Here is a 15,984-nt window from a genome sequence, read left to right on the forward strand (position 1 = left end):
GGTGTGCTCCTCCATCAGTGCGGAGAGGTTAACCTGAAGTTGCTGTGATTGCACAGTGAGATAGGGAAGGGGAGGGAGCCTTGCATTTGGTGCCCCCAGGCGATGGCTTCCGGGACTCCTGCACATACCAAAATCTACAGATGCCCAAGTCCTTCATATAAAATGGCATCACTTATGCATATACCCCACACACATCCTCACTGATACTCTACTTTTAAAATTTTTATTTATTTGAGAAGCAGACAGACAACTCCCATCTGCTAGTTCACTCCCCAAATGCCTAGGGCTGGGCCAGACCAAAGCCAGGAGCTGGGAACTCCGTCTGGGTGGCAGGGACCCAGGTACTTCAACCATTGCCTGCTGCCTCTGAGTCCACATTCGCAGCAAGGTGGAGTCAGGAGTGAGGCTGGGACTTGAACCCAGGCGTGGGATACGGGTGTCACAAGCAGTATCTGAACCGTTCCTGCCTCCTCCTAATACTTTGTCATCTCTAGGCGACTGATAGTACCTAATCCAGTGTAAACAGTTGTTACATTAGGGAAAAGTCTGCCTGTTCATTGCAGATGTGATTTTTTTTCAAACGTTGTCTGTCGAAGTTGCTTGAACCCAAGGGTGCAGGACCCCCGGGTACCGAGAGACAAATGTATTTGTTGTTGTCTGTATTCGATCTGTAACCCCTACCCTCTTCAGTTTCAAGGCTGCACCCTCCAGACTGCCCCTGTTTCCTCTCTAAGGCTACTTCGTTTGTTCTTCTCACCCTGACTTCACCTGCGTCCTGGTGCCTGACAAGCAGGCAAGTGGGCCGCCTGGACCAGGGGTGACTCGTTCCAGGGTGGCAGGGGTGTCCCTGGCGTTGTGTTAGTCCGATTCTCATCTCTAGGGTGAAATGCCTGAGGCAGGGGAGAGATGACCGAGATCAGAGTCTTGGAGGCTGAAAGTCCAAATGGCGTTGGTGCTGGCTCTGCTGAAGGTCCCTGCTGGGAGCATCACTTCCTGCAGGTGGCAGTGGTGGGAGGAGATCAGGTCAGCAAACAGGAAGCCAGAGAGGCTGGGTGGGGCCGGGCTCAGGTCTTTAAGAAGACCCTCTGGGTTCTAGAACTCCTTCCAAAGACACACCCCACTTAACCTAAGAACCCCCTCTTAAAGGTTCCACACCACCTCCCAGGCTCACCACCGCAGCCTCCAACACACATGCCTCTGGGGACACATTTACACTATATCTGAACTGTAGCATCATTGTCAGTATTAAAAGGCCCCGTTTATTGAGCACATATGACGTAGCAGGCACTATGCAAGTGCTTTACCCATGTTGCCTCATTCCAGCCTCAGCCTAGGAGGCACGCATTTGTGCAATATGTAGGAGGTGGGTGTCCACTCAGTTCATACTTATGGAGTGCCTGCTGTGCACTGTGCCCACTTGTAGGTATTGAGAATAGAATGCATGACATAGCTGTGAGTGACATGGAGTTCCTGGCCTCACAGCATGCAGGCTCACTAAATTAGAGAGCCAGGGAATAAAGCCAAGTAAACAAAACATGTAGTGTGGTGGAGGAAATAAAGAGGAAAAGGGGAGGTTGAGTGTTGGGCAAGGGATGCAATTTTTTAAAGACCAGACTGGCAGGAAGGAAGAGGGAGGGAGGGAGGGAGAGAGGGACGGACGGAAGAGGAGGAGGAGGAGGAGGATGGGAGAGAGAAAGATTGAGATTGAGCTTGATTGTCCCTCTGCTGGTTCATTCCCAAATGGTCACAATGGCCAGGACTGAGCCAGGCCAAAGCCAGGAGCCTGGAACTTCATCTAGGTCTCCCACATGGGTGCAGGGGCCCAGGCACCATTATCTGCTGCTTTCTGAGGCACGTTCGTAGGGAGCTAGATTGGAAACAGAGCAGCCAGGACTTGAACCAGTGCTCATACAAGATGCCAGCATCACAGACGGTGGCCTGACCCTCTGTTCCACCAGGCCAACCCCAGGGGATGCAGTTTTCAATAGGATGATCAGGGAAGGTGAGACCTGGGTGAAGAGTTGAGCCATGTGGATGTGAGGGAGCGAGCATTCCAGGTAAGGGCAGCAGTCTGTGTAAAGGACATGACGTGGGGCTGTGCCTGCTGAGTTGGGCAAGCAGCTGGAAGGCTGGTGTGTGTGCCCTGAGTGACAGGAGTGGTAGAGGAGGGGCTTAGGAGATCAGGGGAGCGTCCAAGTCAATCGGGGCCAGATGAGAAGCTTCTAAATAGAGGAGAGATCTTTTTTCCTTGCTGAAAAATATTTATTGGTATGAACACTAATGTGTGCACATTTTTAGTTGGAAAACAGAGAAATTCATAGGATATTTTTCCTGCTTAACCATTTTTAAATGTACAGTTCAGTAATGTCGACTACATTCACACTGTTAGCCAATGTCCAGAAATTTCTTTAGCTTGCAAAGTGGAACTTTATGCCCGTGGAGCAATAGCTGTCCATTTCTGTATCACTCTAACCCCTGACAAGCACCACTGTGTGTCCTGTGTCTGTGATGGTGGCTGCCCTGGTCGCCCGGTGTGAGTGTAGCCATACAGTCGTCTTCTGGGGGAATGGCTGATTTCACTTTGCATCATTCCTCAAGGTTCGTCCACGTGGTAGCAACTGCCAGAATTCCCTTCCTTGTTAAGGCTGCATCACATTCCATTGTGTGGATTGAGCACATTTTGCACATCTTTCCCTAGTGCACACCTGAGTTACCCCTATACTTTTGACCACTGTGATTAATGCTGTCATGAACATGAGAGCCCAGGTGTCATTTGGAGACCCTGCTTTTAATTCTTTTGGCTTTATACCCATAGATGGAGTTGCTGGGTCACACGCTAATCCTGTTTAATTTCTTGTTCACCATAGCAATTGTGCCATTTTAGATTCTCACCAGTGCTGTGCAAGACACCCAGCTTCTCCACATTCCTACCCACACCTGCTGTTTGCTACTTTTCAGCAGTAACCATCCTAATAGGTGTGAGGTGGTTTTGATTTGCACCATCCTCATGGTCATGTTGAGTGTCTTGTGTATTTGTTGGCCATTTGTATATTTCTTCAGACAAATGTCTATTCAAGTCCTTTGCTCATTTTGGAATCGGATTTTTGTTGTAGGGTAGGAGTTCTTCATCAATCCTGGACCCCTTGTTAGATGTATGACCTGCAAGTATCTTCTTCCGTTGCCTTTTTTTTTTTTTTTTTTTTTGACAGGCAGAGTGGACAGTGAGAGAGAGACAGAGAGAAAGGTCTTCCTTTTTTGGCCGGCGCCGCAGCTCACTAGGCTAATCCTCCACCTTGCGGCGCTGGCACACCGGGTTCTAGTCCCGGTCGGGGCGCCGGATTCTGTCCCGGTTGCCCCTCTTCCAGGCCAGCTCTCTGCTGTGGCCAGGGAGTGCAGTGGAGGATGGCCCAAGTGCTTGGGCCCTGCACCCCATGGGAGACCAGGAGAAGTACCTGGCTCCTGCCATCGGATCAGCGCGGTGCGCCGGCCATTGGAGGGTGAACCAACGGCAAAGGAAGACCTTTCTCTCTGTCTCTCTCTCTCACTGTCCACTCTGCCTGTCAAAAAAAAAAAAAAAAAAAGAAAAGAAAAGAAAAGAAAGAAAAGAAAAGAAAGTTCTTCCTTTTTGCCATTGGTTCACCCTCCAATGGCCGCTGCGGCCGGCGCGCTACGGCCGGCACATCGCGCTGATCCAAAGACAGGAGCCAGGTGCTTCTCCTGGTCTCCCATGGGGTGCAGGGCCCAAGTACTTGGGCCATCCTCCACTGCACTTCCTGGCCACAGCAGAGAGCTGGCCTGGAAGAGGGGCAACCGGGATAGAATCCAGCACCCCAACCGGGACTAGAACCCGGTGTGCTGGCGCTGCAAGGTGGAGGATTAGCCTAGTGAGCCACGGCACCAGCCCGTTGCCTTTTTCATTCTGTGTCTTGTTCCACTTAATGCATAATTTAAAACAATTTTTTATGTCATCCAACTTCCCTATGTTATCTTTGTTGCCTCTATTTTTGGTGTCATGTCCAAGAGATCATTTTTTTAAAAAGATTCATTTATTTATTTGAAAGAGTTACACAGAGAGAGAAGGAGAGGCAGAAAGGGGGGGTGTCTTCCATCCTCTGGTTCACTCCCCAATTGGCTGCAATGGCTGGAGCTGTGCCAGTCCGAAGCCAGGAGCCTCTTCTGGGTCTCCCATGTGGGTGCAGGGGTCCAAGGACATGGCCATCTTCTTCTGTTTTCCCAGGCCATAGCAGAGAGCGGGATCAAAAGTGGAGCAGCTGAGACTTGAACCGTCACCCATATGGGATGCCAGCACAGCAGGCGGAGGCTTTACCTCTATGCCACAGTGCTGGCCCCAAGGTCATTATTAAATCTAAGGTCATGAAGCTTCCCCCATATATTTTCTGCTAGGGTTTTGATGGTTGGCGCGCACATGGTGAGGCCTTTGATCCATTTTGAGTTGATTTTCAAATCCGGTGGGATCCAGTTTCCCCAACACTGCTGAAAAACTTGTCTTTTCTTCCAGGAATGGTCTTGGCACCCTTCTTGGAAATCACTTTATCATACATGTGAGGTGTGTGTGTGTGTGTGTGTGTGTGTGTGTGTGTGTCTGTCTGTCTATATCTCAGAACTGCCCTGTTTTGATTACTGTTTACTATAGTTTTAAAATCAGGAAGCGTGCATTCTCCAACTTTGTTCTTTATCAATATTGTCTTGGTCATTCAGGGTTCCTTGAGATTCTGTATGAATTTTAGGATAGATTTCAATGGATTTCATTGAATCTGTAAATTGCTTTGATGCTATTAATATTGTGACAATATTGAGTCTTCGAGTTCATGAACATGGGGATGCCTATCCAATTATTTGTATCTCATACAGTGTTTTGGAGTTTATAGTCTCTGGCTTCCTTGGCTATGTTTACTCCTAGATTTTCTTTAACATTCTATTTTATTTATTTGAAAAGGAAAGAGAGAGATCATCCATCCACTGGTTTATTCCCCTGATGATTGCAAGGGCTGGGGCTGAGCCAGGCCAAAGCCAGGAGCTTCATTCTTGTCTCCCACTGGGTACAGGCACCCAAGCAGTTGGGCCATCATCCACTGCTTTCCCAGGTACATTAGCAGTGAGCTGGATCAGAAGTAGAGCAGCTGGGACTCAAATTGGTGCCCATATTGGATGCCAGCATTGCAGGCAGCAGCTTAACCAGCTATGTCACAGTGCTAGCCCAGATGTTTTAAAGATTTATTATTATTATTATTTTTAATTTGAGAGGAAGTGGGGAGGACGTAGATAGAGACAGTTATGCAGAGACAGACAACTCCTGTCTGCTGCTTTACTCCTCAAGTGCCCCAGCCAGGGTTAGGGAACTCCATCCAGGTCTCTCACAAAGGTGGTAGGAACCCAAGTATTTGGGCAATAATCTGTCACCTCCCAGGCACATTCGCAGGGAGTCAGATCAGAAGTGGAGGTGGGATTCAACCCCAGGAACTGCCATAAGGAATGTGGACATCCCGAGTGGCATAAAAAACCTGCCCTAGGCAGGAGAATGTAATGCCCTGAACAGATGCTGTTCCAGCCAGGGCCGGAGATCGGTGGTAAGAGGAGGCAGATGTGGATCCAGGCACGTGGCTGGTATTTATCACAGCTACAAGGTGCGCCAGGCTCTGTGCTCAGCACATGTTCAGTCCAGTCCTTTAACCAATGAGAAAGCTTAAGGTTCCAAGAGGTGATGTAATCTGCCTGAGGCAGCACAGCCAGTAGCTACAGGGCCAGGATAGGGCAGCCAGAGCCACAGTGAGAACAGTGCTTGCAGTTTGACTTCCAGCTCTGTTTCTTTCCAGCTGAGTGACCCGGGATGGACCACTTTTGAACCTCAGTTTCCACATCTGTAAAATTGGACCAATTGCCTGAGCCTCCCTGTAGCGCTAGAGAGGCTGCCAGCCAAGCCCAGCTTGGAGCTCGCCAAGCCCGGAGGTTGGGAGCTGTTCACAGCGATGGTGCTGACTTAGCTGTGTGTGGTGAGGGCAGTGTGCCAGCTCTGCCATGTGCTTTTCCCGAGAATGTGGCCAGGGCTGCTCTGAGTCCTGTCTTCAGGAGGAAGGGAGAGACTGGGCCCACTTGCAGACAGGTGCGTTCATTTGCTGTGGAGGTGCCTGGGGTGGGAGCGGCTCAGGGCTTTGCTCCCTCACCCCCATGTTGGAGCCCTGGGGCTGGAGGCTGGGATCCTGGGACAGGCTTGAGGATCAGCTCTTTCCACTTGCTCAGTGTCACTGTAGGAGAACTGAGGTCAGAGAGGAAAAGCGCTTTGCCCAAATCTCAGGACGACTGTGGGTCATTAGGAGCCGAGATCCAGCAAGGCAGGAGGGTGTTCAGGCTGCCCCAATGTCCACTGCACAAGCAAGGGCATGGCTGCCCAGTGTGCTCTGTCCCCCATGCCTTGCATGTTGGAAGCCCTCAGGAAGTATTGGTTGAGCGAATGAGTCTGGTGAGAGAGTGCACACAGTCCACGGGGGTCCAGCCCCAGCTGGAATTCTGCCTGTGCTCCTGGCCGACTCCCTGGGCGAGTCACTTGCCCCTGCTTCCCTAAATATAATCACAAACCCACTTGGTGGGTGCCCAGGCAGGGGTCTGAACCAGGTCTACTGCATTTCAGGGCTGATTTTTTTTTAAAGATTTATTTGAAAGGCAGAGCTATAGAGCGGCAGAGGCAGAGAGAGAGAGAGAGAAAGAGAGAGAGCAGTCTTCCATCCACTGGTTCACTCCCCAGGTTGCCACAACAGCCAGTGCTGCGCCGATCTAAAGCCAGGAGCCAGGAGCTTCTTCCAGGTCTCCCACGTGGATGCAGGGGTCCAAGGACTTGGGCCATCTTCTGCTGCTTTCACAGGTCATAGCAGAGAGCTGGATCAGAAGCGGAGCAGCTGGCACTCAAACAGGCGCCCATATGGGATGCCAGCACTGCAGGCGGCGGCTTTACCCACTGCACCACAGCTCCGGCCCCAGGGCTGATTTTTAGCATGACACTCCCGGGATTCCCTTATCTACCTGCTTCATTCATTCATCCGCTCATTGGGAAGAGTTTCTTGAGCACCTGCTGTGTGGCAGGCGCTGTTTCTGGCTCTGTGTGGTCCAGCCATGAACAAGGCAGATGAAGTTTCGGCCCTGGTGGAACTTCTAGAACGGAGAGGCAGACAGTAAACCGGTCACAGGACAAGGGGGTGGTGGGTGCTCTGAGGAGCTGAATGGGGAGATGGGGAGGTGGGGAGGGCAGGGCTGCCTCCGGGAATGCGGTCGGGGAAGGAGACAATGTTCTGTGTGGCATCTGAAGAAAGCATCATTCCGCGGTGCAGAAAGCCTTGAACGGATAACGAGTGGGAGCCCAAGACCTGTCGTGGAGGGGCGAGGACAGTGGGGAGGGAAGCGATTAGCAGATTGTCCCAGGCCACCAGAAGAGGCTCATAGGGAGGGCACAGCCCCCCGGGCCCTTCCCCCTCCGGCTGCCTCTGCCTTCCAGGTGAAGCAGATCATGGAGGAGGCCGTCACGCGCAAGTTTGTGCACGAGGACAGCAGCCACATCGTCTCCTTCTGCGGTGAGTCCGCGGCCAGAGCCCTCGCGGATGGGGCGTCTTTGAATCAGGGCTCTCACATCAGCCTGGTTGGCTTTGCTGCTCCAAAGCCATTTTCTGATGGCATAGGGACTCTGGGCAGGCAGGGGAGGGGAGCTTTGGAACCAGGGAGGAGCGGGGAGGAGCGGTGAGCGGGGCTGCAGAGATCACAGCGGTGGGGATGGCTGTCCCCTCCCCGGGGGCTCTGTTTACACCCGAAGCCAGGAGTAGCCTCACCTCTTGGGAATGGGATCTGTGTCCCTTCCTGGCCCTGCCCGCAGCTATTGCTAAGTAAAGAGCGAGTGAGCATGTAGATGGAGACTTTTAAAAACAGAAAAGGGAATTAAGAGACACTGACCTTCCGTGGGATCACGTGTGGCTGGCTCAGCAAAGGAGCAGGCCTGGGGCTCAGGATGTGGGGTCCCATCGGGCCGGGACCCAGACATCTCTTCTTGACCCCTCTCTGCTCTGAAGGTTCCAGCAGTAACCGTGCTGCCAGCTCCTTTCTGTGCTGTGACAGTGGCTATACACACATGTGCTGTGTGCCTGCAGTTAGGACCCAGCCGAGAGCCCATGAGTGTGCAGAAGTGGGCCATTCGTTCCATTCTCCCTGCAGCATGCTTGTATCCTAACTGTCCGTGCACAGGAGGGGCAGGCCCAAATTCCCCACCGTGATCTTGGCCTTGAAGGAAAGGCCTGAGCCAGGAGATCTGGCCAGCCCTGTCGGCTCCCATGCGGATGGCTGGATGCCACCCCACCAGGACCCACAATGTGCTGAGCTCACTCTGTGACCTGGGGTGGGGGAGGCTGACCTGCCAAGCAGACCTGGGTTCAAATCCCACCTCTGCCACATCCTTGTGGGATTTTTCAAAAGTGAGATGTGTTTATTTAAACCTTTAAAAAGTTCTTGGGGAATGGACTTAAAAAATAAGTTATTTGTGGTGCAAGAAACACTGAGATCCATGCAAAGGAGGGGTCTTCAAAAAGTAGATGAAAAGTATGTCCTGTGAAAAAACTGCATGGATTTCAGCATTTCTTAAATCCAAAATAAACTTGTCTTTTAATTCCATTTTTCCACGAAGTTGTTCCAAGTGTTTTATATATAATATATGCATATACCAATGTGTATGTGCATACACACACATGGATGTTTAGGTATGACATATGTACGTGGAATTACATGTTTCCAACATTTAAATGTTTTTCTAGACATTTCTATTTGCAAATAAAATAATACGTATGTCCATGTCAGGACTTGCTAGCATACCTGCCCCTTGAAGTCTGAGGCGAATAGACAGTGATAAGAGGTGATAGTAATTGTGTCACTCTGGTGATGGCTTTGGGCTGGGAGAAATCTGACCACAGTGAATGAAGCCTGGAGAATTGCCTGCAGCTCTCTCTTATCTGTTGCTCCTTGCGAGCCATTGATGAAAAGCATTGAACGGCGTCCACAAACCTGAAGAACAGAGTCACTCATTTCCATATAAACAAATGAGAAGCACTGGGTATTAAATGTAAGAGAGCCCCACCCAGAATATTGTAAACCCACGGGCAGATCTGGCAATATCTAGACATCGGCTCAAAACCAAACTGTTGCTAACTCAGAGAAGACAAGCAGTTGACTCCAGACTTTTCAGTCTTCCTCCCCACCTGAGGCATGACCTTGGCCTAGCCCTTGGCCCCAGGAGCTCGCTGTTCTGTGAAGGGCCACTGACTGAGAGCCAGATCTCTCACTCTCTGGCTTTTGTCAGGGGGCATTAGACCAGGCAGATGGTAGCAGTTACGTGACACCAGCAGGTGCCCAAGACAGAGTAGCTCTTGTTAAACGCTCACTTTTCCTGAAGCATTGATTCTGCGCACAGCTGTATGAATGTGAGCTCCGGGTCTGCTGCGTACGACCACAACCAAGAAGAGACAGGGCTGTTGAAAGTGCCGGAAGTAAGAAATGGTTCCCTCGGGGCCAGACATCTCAGGAGAGCGCGCTGGCGCCCAGCGAGGGAAACTCATTGGTGACTTAGGGAGAGAGTCCACGTCTCTCTCTGAAAAGCGCTGGGCAAAACCTCCAGAGGGAGACCAGGAATGGGAAAATTAGGACAAAGTGTTCCCTTTAAAAGTCCTTTTTAGGAGCACGGACGTTGTGGCACGATGTGGGCTCAGAACTGAGTTTGAGTCCTGGCTCCATCACTCATTGGTTGGGTGGCCCTGGGAAACGCAGTTTTGCTTGCTGAGCCTCAGTCTTCACGTCTGATAGACGGGGATAACGTTCCTTTGTTCCCTGCCAGGGCAGAGAGTGAGTGGGATCCCTAAGTGTCAGCCCGCCCCATAAGGAGCAGCTTTAGTGATGATGTGATGAAGCCCAGCCGTCACGCGGCCCTGTCTCCCCTCGCTCTCCGACAGAAATGACAGCCACCGTCCGTGCTTTTCCCTACCGTGCTGTCCTGTGACTCTAGGGGTCCCCACTCTCCAGGGTGCTTCCTGTCTGACACGGTGCAGGGGCTCCTGGGGGTGGGGCGGAGCCCCTGACCGCCGGGTCCCTCATCCCCGCAGCGGCCGTGGAGGCCTGTGTGCTGCACGGGCTGCGGCGGCGGGCGGCCGGCTTCCTGCGCAGCAACAAGATCGCGGCGCTGTTCATGAAGGTGGGCAGGAGCTTCCCGCCGGCCGAGGAGCTGAGCCGCAAGGTGCAGGACCTGGAGCAGCTGATTGAGAATGCGTGAGTGTGGCGTGGGGGGTGCAGGCTGGGGCGGTCCCCCCGGCGACAGTGCACTTCCCTCTCCGGGCTCGGCAAGAGCTTGAGCCTCCTGGCACTCTCCTTTCTGCTCCTGAAACCCAGCAGACTCTCTCCCGCCTCAGGGCCTTTGCACATGCTGTGGCCACCTCCAGGCCGTCCTGGTCACCGATTCCTGGTTCCTCGTCACCATTCAGACCTCCCATGGCCAGAGAATTCCAACCCTTACTCCAACTTCTCTCCTTCTTTTTAAAAAAGATTTAATTTTTTTTAAAATAGAGTGACAGAAGGAGATATACACACATACAAACTCTCTCTCTCTCTCTCTCTAACACACACACACACACACACACACACACATCTTACATCCACCTGTCAAAATCATGAGCCAAGAACTCCATCCTGGTCTCCCATGTAGGTAGCAGTGGCCCAAGTGCTTGAGCCATCACCTGCTGCACCCTGGGGACACTGGCAGAAAGCTGGGTCAGAAGTGGAATAGTGGGACCACCATCATGGTTAAGCTGCCACCAGTGACACTGGCATCCCATATGGGCACTGGTTTGTGTCTCGGCTGCTCCACTTCCGATCCAGCTCCCTGCTAATGCACCTGGGAAAGCAGTGGAGGATGGCTCAAGTGTTTGGGCTCCTGCACTCACATGGGAGACCCAGATGAAACTCCTGGCTCCTGGCTTTGGCCTGGTACACCTCCAGCACCAGCCATCGCAGCTATTTGGGGAGTGAACCATTGGATGGAAGACCTCTCTCTCTCTCTTCCTCTCTGTCTAACGCTTTCAAATAAATAAATCATTAAAATAGAAGCAGAACATCCAGGACTGTAAGTGGCACTTAAGTGTGAGATGCAGTGTTGCACATGGTAGCTTCACCAGCTGTGCCCCACACCTGCCCCATCTCCCCTGGGGTGCCACACTGTTTGTTTTCCTCCAGGGACCGTCACCGTCTGTAATCAGCCACTCACTTCATTGTTTACTTGGCCGAGGCCCCACTGCCCCCTTGGCCATGAACTCCACGTGAGCTGGCAGCCACATTGCGGTATTCCCCCATTAGGTGCCCAGCACCTGGACAGCATTGGGCACCTGGTAGAGGCCCAAGAAGTAGTGACCACGGCCTGTGGTAAATGCAAGATGGTCTCTTCTGCATGGACCAGAAGCTGGGGCCTCTGGCTCAGTCTCACTCTGGGGCGCCCACTGAGGGGCAGGGGTGATTCCGCTTGCTCGCCTTGGCGGCTGGTTGGGGAGGCTCATGGACTGAGTCGACGAGCAGGCGTCTACAGCCAGAGCCAGCCCCAGGGTCCCGACTGGACAGCCAAACCCCCAACCCGGGGCCAGGGTGGGGATGGCAGGTTGCTTTCCACTTCAGCTGGTGCGAGAGGCTGCCCAGAGACTGTGCCTGTGCATCCTGAGGAACCTCGTGGATTGATTGGTCATGTCTGTCATGGGCAGGGGAAGGAAAGAGACAGGCGAGCCCTGTGTTTGCCGTCTCTGCAATGGGTGATGTTCCTACTTCGCTGTGTGAGAAACAGCCCTTTCCCTGCCCGCAGGACCTGCCTGCCCCAGGGCTGCTGGCCAGAACTGTAGAGCTTGGGATTTGGCTCTGCCAGCTCCCGTGGGGAACAACCTCTCAGCCGCCTGGTCTTCAGATGTCTTCCAGTGCATTGGCTAAATTCCCAAGGATTTGCAGGTGTCTTTTTAAAAAAAAAGATTTTATTTATTTATTTGAGAAATAGAGTTACAGACAGTGAGAGGGAGAGACAGACAGAGAGAAAGGTCTTCTCTCCACTGGTTCACTCCGCAAATGACTGCCATGGCTCGAGCTGTGCCAATCCGAAGCCAGGAGCCAGGAGCTTCCTCTGGGTCTCCCACGCGGTGCAGGGGCCCAAGCACTTGGGCCGTCTTCCACTGCTTTCCCAGGCCATAGCAGAGAGCTGGATTGGAAGAGGAGCAGCCAGGACTATAACCAGGCCCCATATGGGATGCTGGTGCCACAGGCAGAGGATTAACCCACTGCGCCACAGCGCCGGCCCCTGCAGGTGTCTTCTTAAAGCATGGACTTCCATAATACAGGGGAGAGTCTTCCTGATGGAGGAATTAGAGCTGCTTGTGCCAGGTGGTGAGGGAGAACCACTCACACACTTGCCCCAGCACTTGTTCATGAACATACACACTGAGCCTTGTCCGTACGGCAGGCCCTGTGCAGGCCCTGGAGACGCAGACAGGAGGAGGGTCCATGCTCGCCACCTGGTAGACACTCAGCAGGAGTTTCACTTGGTCTCCACAGGTGGAGGGAGCAGGAATCAGCTTTGGCTGGCCTGGGAGGGCTGTCCACAGGGCTGGGCCACCCACGCTGAGCAAGGGGTCAGCCCAGGGATGGGGTGGGAAAGGAGGAAGAAACACCAGCCGTGGGAAGGCTGCAGGTGAGAGCCTCAGGGCTCCGCAGACGTCTCTGGGCAGGTCATGGGGTACGTGGGGCTAGGGGTCAGGAAATGCTGGGGAGGTGAGTGGAGCATGGTCATGGAGCCACTGGAGGAGCTCCAGCTGGGGAGGGTATGGAGCTATGGGGGAAGGCGAGGGGGAGATATTAGTGTGCCAGTCTGGCTGGGCCACCCACAGTATCTGAGTGTCTGTTTAACCACGTCTTCACACCCACGTAACCCATTTGCTAGCAGCAGTGTGGGCCCCTGTTTACGTTGCCAGTCCTTCGCTTCCCGAGAGACTGGACGTGTCCCATCTGCACGCTGACCCTGTGGGCTGTTTTTGTGAGTGTCTCTTCTCCTTTGTTGATCTTGAAGACGAAACCAGATCCAGGGCCTCCAGGAGAACGTGCGGAAGCTGCCGAAGCTGCCCAACTTGTCCCCGCTGGCCATCAAGCACCTGTGGATCCGCACGGCCTTGTTTGAGAAGGTCCTGGACAAAATTGTGCATTACCTGGTGGAAAACAGCAGGTGAGAAGGGCAGGCCAGACCTGGGGGGGTGCTCTGCTGCCACCTGCTGGCCTCCTGGGAATTGCACCTTCCTGCACAAAGTTGCCTGTTCTTTTTCTCCTTGACGCACACTTAAGTTAGACCATTTTTTAAAAAAAGATATATTTATTTATTTGAAAGTCAGAGTTACACACAGAGAAAAGGAGAGGCAGAGAGAGAGAGAGGTCTTCCATCTGCTGGTTCACTCCCCAGTTGGCTGCAACGGCTGAAGCTATGCCGATCTGAAGCCAGGAGCCTGGAGTTTCTTCCAGGTCTCCCACACGGGGGACCCAAGGGGGGCCCAAGGACTTGGACCATCTTCTACTGCTTTCCCAGGCCATAGCAGAGAGCTGGATCAGAAGTGGAGCAGCCAGGACTCGAACCAACGCCCATATGGGATGCTGGCGCTGCAGGTGGAGGCTCAGCCCTCTATGCCACAACACCGGCCCCTGACCATGATTTTTAAAATGCCTCCTGGATGTTTGACCCCAAGCCAGTCTTCTGTAGAAGTTTGGGCAGATGCAGGTGTTTCATAGCAGTGTAAGGTCTTCATTCTTAGGAAGGGATATACATATATTGAATTTCTTCCTCCCCCCCATGGATTAAACTACGCAATAATTCTGTGGTCCTTGGAAAATCACTAAGTCTGTATCTCTTTTGGCAAATGAGACAGGAATCAATGCCATTCCAGAGGAGAAATGAGAAGGGAATTTTGTGAGAATGCAGCAAGTTAAAGCGCAGAGAAGTTTTTTCCTTTTGCTCAGCTTAATCTGATGTGAGGGTTTAAGAGTTTGAATCTTCTCGGCTAAGCATCTGTTCCTGCATTCACCCATCCAAAAAATACTTCATGACAACCTGCTGTGTTCCCTACCTCACCTGGGTGTTGAGGATACAGTGGTGATGGCTGTCACACTAAGGAGCTGCAGCAGTGTTACCATGAGAGCAGTGGGGAGCCACAGAAGAATCTGTGATCTGAGACGCCTCTAGCCCGAGAGAAGCAGAGACAGAAAGAACTACCTGAGAATCCCCCCATCTTTCAGTATAAAAAGTGCTTGTTTATCTTCGCACACACGTGGAAGAATTATTTAACATATTGCCCTGTGGTTGGCAAATATGTATGAAGGCACAAAGTCCCTCTCCCACCAAGCTCATGTTCCAGCAAGAAAACTGTCAAATACCGATTGTGATAATGGGTGTTGTATGTAATGGGTGTCGCAAGGGCCATGTGGTAGTGTCTGGACTCCTCCAGGTGGCCAGGGGGAGTACCTGGAAGGTGTCACTTTGAAGGGCATGAGGGATCAGGCAGGTGAACAAGATGGGGACAGGAGAGTTCCCAGTGGAGGGGACAGCAAGTGCAAAGTCTTGGAGGTAGAAGAAAAAAGAAAAGAAATCCAAGTTTTGTTAACTAGCTCTCCAGTGAGCCTTGTCCCTTCTAGTACATTGTGTATTGGTAGCTTATTTGTTACTACAGTGAGATGCCTGAGGCTACTAACTTTATAAAGAGAAAAAGTTTATTTAGCTCAAAGTTTTGGAGGGTCAAGTCCAAGGTCAGCCAACCCCATTGGTTAGGTATCTGGTGGGGAAGGTGGATAGTGATGGCAGAGTGTATGCTGAGGAAGGACCAGGTGGTGAGCCAGGAAGGAGAGAGAGGCTGGACCCAAAGCCAGGCTTTTCCAGTAACCCCCTGTAAGCACACACCCACCAAGGAACTAAGGGGCTCCTCCCACTAAGCCCACCTCCTGAACACCATAACTGAGTTAAGTTTCCACCTCTTAGTGACATTAGCTTATGGCTCTGGGGTTTAAGGTCCTGCGTAAGGTCAGGGGGCCAAATTCAAGCGGTAAGAAATTATTGTGGCCTCTGCCTCCTGCCCTGTGCATGGGCCTGCGCCTTTGGTTTTCCCTTTGATGTGTGGCTTTAGTTGCCTGCTGAATAACGCGGTGGGAAGGAATTAGTGATTTACTTGAGCAGCAATGTCAGCCTGCTCTTTTTCTCATCACACTTTTAATTTTGAATTTTAGTTTTGCTAAAATTGAAGCTGCCAAATTAGTACAGAGTGTGAGTCACCTACGTTGCGTAGTCTCAGTGCAGTGATCAAAACCAGGAAGCTGGTATTAGTAAAGCTTCCAGTAGTCAACCGCTAACTGAACTACACACTGTATTTGGAGTTCAGCACTTTTTTTTTTCTTTTTGACAGGCAGAGTGGACAGTGAGAGAGAGAGACAGAGAGAAAGGTCTTCCTTTACCATTGGTTCACCCCTCAATGGCCGCCGCGGCCGGCGCACTGCGCTGATCTGATGGCAGGAGCCAGGTGCTTCTCCTGGTCTCCCATGGGGTGCAGGGCCCAAGCATCTGGGCCATCCTCCACTGCACTCCCTGGCCACAGCAGAGAGCTGGCCTGGAAGAGGGGCAACCGGGACAGAATCCGGCGCCCCGACCGGGACTAGAACCTGGTGTGCCGGCACCGCAAGGCGGAGGATTAGCCTAGTGAGCCGCAGCGCCGGTCGTTCAGCACTTCTTACATGCACCCATTTTCCACTTGGGATTTGGCTGTGTAATATTTAATATAAATCCTTTCTTGTGGCCAGCACCACAATTAGAATACAGAATGGTTCGTTTCCAAGACACTTTCTTGAGCTCCCTTTTAGAGTCACATCTTGTCCCCAGCCCTGCCTGCTATTTTTTGA

The 15,984-nt window shown here is 52.1% G+C and overlaps 1 protein-coding gene across 5 annotated transcripts in view; it reads left to right on the forward strand.

Annotated features, from left to right (window-relative positions):
* Positions 1 to 15,984, forward strand: part of SGSM1 (small G protein signaling modulator 1) — a 96,128-nt gene that overhangs the window by 25,034 nt on the left and 55,110 nt on the right. For 2 of the 5 annotated variants that reach the window (XM_051835484.2, XM_051835486.2), the window contains exons 3-5: positions 7,505 to 7,580; positions 10,143 to 10,305; positions 13,127 to 13,279. In XM_051835484.2, the coding sequence (XP_051691444.2) occupies positions 7,505 to 7,580; positions 10,143 to 10,305; positions 13,127 to 13,279 (392 nt within the window). Of the gene's footprint in view, positions 1 to 3,865; positions 7,581 to 10,142; positions 10,306 to 13,126; positions 13,280 to 15,984 lie in introns of those variants that run through there. The other 3 variants (XM_051835485.2, XM_051835482.2, XM_051835483.2) reach the window with 3 other exon arrangements.

This window comes from Oryctolagus cuniculus, chromosome 21 (genome assembly GCF_964237555.1).
Source record: "Oryctolagus cuniculus chromosome 21, mOryCun1.1, whole genome shotgun sequence".
Classification (NCBI taxonomy): domain Eukaryota; kingdom Metazoa; phylum Chordata; class Mammalia; order Lagomorpha; family Leporidae; genus Oryctolagus; species Oryctolagus cuniculus.